This window comes from Gossypium hirsutum, chromosome A05, assembly GCF_007990345.1.
Source record: "Gossypium hirsutum isolate 1008001.06 chromosome A05, Gossypium_hirsutum_v2.1, whole genome shotgun sequence".
Classification (NCBI taxonomy): Eukaryota; Viridiplantae; Streptophyta; class Magnoliopsida; order Malvales; family Malvaceae; genus Gossypium; species Gossypium hirsutum.
In genome coordinates, this window is record NC_053428.1 from 108,524,406 (window position 1) to 108,528,608 (window position 4,203).

A 4,203-nucleotide genomic window follows, 5' to 3' on the forward strand; every position below is an offset into this window, starting at 1 on the left:
TTTCCATTAACAATAGTAAATGATTTTTTAATTTGTATTGATAATTTTCTTTTTAAATAAATTAATTATATTTACCTTTTTACTTCTATTTATTATTTCATATATGTTTGTCAAATTTGTAGCATTTTTCTATTAGTTAAATATAAAATAAAAATAATTAGCATATATATGATATAATAATATTATAGTAATTAAAATTTTCTTATGCATATATTGCAGGGACTTAAAACTAATATTAATACTTTATTTAGTTATTAATGTAATAACATGATGAAAAAATTTATTTAATACATATGTATTATAATAGTTAGACAAACAATGAAGGTAGAATGACTTGTTTAGCCCTTTAACTTTAAAAAAAATTATTTTAGCCCTCTATTTTTTTGTAATTTTTAGCCTTTAAACTTTAATTATTTGTCAAATCATTGATAGAAAAGTTATATTGTTAACTAATACACACATAGATTACCATGTAAATGTCACACGTCAACAATTAATTAATTTTTTAAAGTTAAAAAATTTAAAAAATTTAAAACAAATTATTAAAATTATTAAAAGATATATAAAAATAATTTTAATTTTTTTAAAAATTAAATAATTGCTAACACGGCATATACCTAGATTGCCACATCAGCAAAAGTTAAAAAATTTTAATTTTTTATCCATTTTGAGTGCAAATTTAAAGGATAAAATAAGTGAAAAAATAAATGAATGGTTAAAATAATTTTTTTTTTAAGTTGAGAGCCAAATAAATCATTATAACTACAATGAATAATAGTCTGTATAAACTTAAACTTAAAATTAGAAAAATAAATTTAGTTTATTACTAACTCATATACGGGTGAAAAAAATAATACTCCCATCACCTAAAGTAGATCATCCATGTAAGACATTTTCCTCTTTGGCTAAAATTTTTTTATTTTCATATTAATTTGTCTTAAAACCAATTCAAAAGTTAAATTATTTCGTAGTCCAGCTCTTTGACCCCAGTTTTATGGAGGAAGAACTTTGATCTACCGTTAATTATTTAGATTTTTCTTTTTCTTTTTTTTTTGGGGGGGGGGGGTTAAAAGTATATAAAATGATACTTTGAGGTGGCTATTAAGGGATGGAATATTAGTTGCCAAAAACAAGTGATCTCCATGATAAAATGAAAATCAAGTGGAAATATTCATTTCATGATGATACAACAAACAAGCCAATCCAGTATGTTTTAGCCTAGAAAGCATAGTGACATGCACCCCACACCTTATTTTAGCTTCCATGTTAAAGGGAAGTATACATACTCTACAATCCATGTAAACTGCATTAAGTTTACCATTCAATGAATCAAACTGGGGAACAGATTAAGCTGCAGCAACAGCTTCCGTGGGCTTTGCCTCGGGTTCTGCTGGTTTCGCCTCAGTTTCCGCAGGCTTCACCTCGGTTTCGGCTGGCTTCACCTCGGTTTCGGCCAGAGCTTCTGCTTCCCAAAAGGCAGTCTTCTTTCCGGTCTTTGACACTGTCTGCAGCACAGCATCAGGCTGGACGTTGCCCTTCACAGTCACTTTCTGTTGCTCCAAATCTACTTCATATGATTCCACACCTGAAGAGTGTATCATAACAGTTAACTAAATCAAACCAGAAAAAAGAAATTACAGCAACATTGTTAAGACAAATAATTTTATTATAGATTCTGATTAACACAATAACTAGAACTACCCATAGTCACTCTCTAACGCATAAATATAAATAGAAAAATAATGAGCTTCAACACACTTGAACCCACGTCCTCTTGTGTTGTTAACAATGACCATGCTAATAGAACTAAGATTCAATCAGCAGATATAATTTTTAAATGAAGTTATCTATGCGAGGACACTTTATTTGCTAATAGAAAGATTCATCTATCTGATATCTATATAAAGAACTTTTTTATTAGTGATTTTTATTATTCTGTTTGGAGTGTTTAGACATGTATTGTATACTGTAGGCATATTAAAGCTTGCGAAAAATGTTCTACATCCCTCAAGTCCTTATTTACTTCATATCTAATCAAGTTAACTAATCATGGGTGTAATGATAAATGATTTGCGTTTCCTTCGAAAGTAAAGTACAGACCTAGACAACCCTTCCCCTCCCCTACCCTATTGACTTGAAAAAGAAAATACTACCTAGGTGAGTCGTCCCATAAATATGAATGATAATTTTAGATGAGATATAGTAATATGGTTTTAAAACTTTGAGTTAAAGATAATTTTAGAGGAGCAAAGTGATAATTGAAAATGCAAGGGTTAGAACAGACCTTCCATTTTCCCCAGAACTCTCTTCACGGCTCCAACACATCCTTGGCATGACATGCCAACCTTGAGCACAACAGTCTGCAATGAACCAATGAACTCCTTGTTAATTAACAACGCTGATCCACAACAAAATTAGATCGGATTTAGGGAAATCTAAACATGTCAATGTTCATCTCCAAAGAATCGACACAAGATGATCACTCAAATTCTTTTTCTTTTTTTATTAAAAAAGAAATTTGGTAATCATTTTCCTTTAAATATTTGAAACCAAAACAACCAAAATTCGATATAATTGTAGGAACTTGGAATTGAACCTTAGCAAAGTCAAAAGGGAAACAACAAAGATCAATCAAAAGATTAATTCACAGAAACAAGAAGAATTTTGACCCAGAAAACATTCCAAACATATATAAATAAACAGAAATCTTTAAAGATGGAGCCAAGAAGAAGTAACCTGAGACATGGCTTTTGTTTTGCTATGGGAAAAGAGAAAAAAATTCTGAGGGAAGAGGAAGAAGAGGATATTGATTGGCGTTAGTATGAAGCAGAGGAGGTGGAAAGAATCGAAATTTATAGAAGAATCATTGGTAGTGGCCTTCTACGTCAGGTCCAAACCACGCGCTTAATTTTCTTCTTGCCGTTAATTAATAGGGTGGAAAATACATAATAGGCATTCATGTTAAAAAAAAAAAATCTTGGGTATTTATGTATAGGATTTGCTGCTCTGGATCCACCCTCGAATCAATAATGTTTAGGTGATAAAAGGATAATTTTGCTGTCTTCTTCTTCTTATATTTGATTCTACTTGGAATGCTAAGGGTTGATAAATCACTAATCTTACAAGTATAAAATTTAATCAATAGGACCACACGTCTGACATGGATAAGATAATTATCGTTCATACATCACATATATCAGTTCCCCATATATGACAACTTATATCTACGAAGACCAGGCATTGATAGGTCGACTAAATTCTTGTAACACCCCTAACCCGTATCCGTCACCGGAACAAAGTTACGGAGTATTACTGGAGTTGACAGAACATTTACAAATAATTCAAGTCAAACACTATTCATTTTCCGAGATTAATCATAACGTCTCTTCTATGGACCCTTGAGGCCTAAAATGAGCATTAAAATCAAATCGAAAACTCAGAGAATTTTTCGTGAAATTTCAAATTTTTTCCCATTTACAGGGATCACACGCCCATATGGGTAGGTCGTGTAGCTCACATGGCCAAGTGACACACCCATGTACTAGGCCATGTGATATATGAAACAGGTCACACGACCGTGTCCCCAGCCCATGTAACTCTTTGACTTGTGACACACGGCCAACCACACGTCCATGTGTTAGGCCGTGTGCAAAGTGCAGGGATCACACGGTCAAGTCACATGCCTGTGTGCCAGGCCGTGTGCATAAACCTGGGCATTTTGTTTCTAAATTTTAAGTTGCAAGGGACACAAGATCGGACTACATGCCCATGTGCCAAGCCGTGTGTCACACATGGCTGAGACACACGCTCGTGTCTCTGACCGTGTGGATGAAAATAAGCCATTTTTAAGGCCATTTTTCTCACCCTTTATACAATCATACTGCACACAACACTCTCATATACCAATATAGCCCAACCAAGCAACCAATTCAAGCTAAAACATGCATTAAATATGATATAACATCACAAACACATCAATTTCTAATACATACATACACATTTAAGTCTGGCACCCCAATTCAAACTATTTCATTATCAAATCAACCCTTTACATACCATATAAACAAAAGATGTATAACAAAATCTAGTAGATCAATCTGGATAGTGTGACCCGATGTGTTGATCCGATCCTCCTAACTCACGTCAATCTACAAGGAATATTAATTACACAAAAGTAAGCTTTAGAAGTTTAGTAAGTTCATA

General features: G+C 32.6%; 1 protein-coding gene across 1 annotated transcript; it reads right to left on the reverse strand.

Moving 5' to 3' along the window:
- Positions 1-1,146: 1,146 nt before the first annotated feature.
- On the reverse strand, positions 1,147-3,089 carry LOC107927608 (copper transport protein ATX1). Its single transcript, XM_016858720.2, has 3 exons — positions 2,737-3,089; positions 2,285-2,360; positions 1,147-1,585 (listed from the first exon to the last, which is right to left on the reverse strand). Exons 1-3 carry the CDS (start codon positions 2,743-2,745, stop codon positions 1,347-1,349), a joined length of 324 nt encoding a protein of 107 aa, XP_016714209.2. The 5' UTR covers positions 2,746-3,089; the 3' UTR covers positions 1,147-1,346.
- Positions 3,090-4,203: the final 1,114 nt, after the last annotated feature.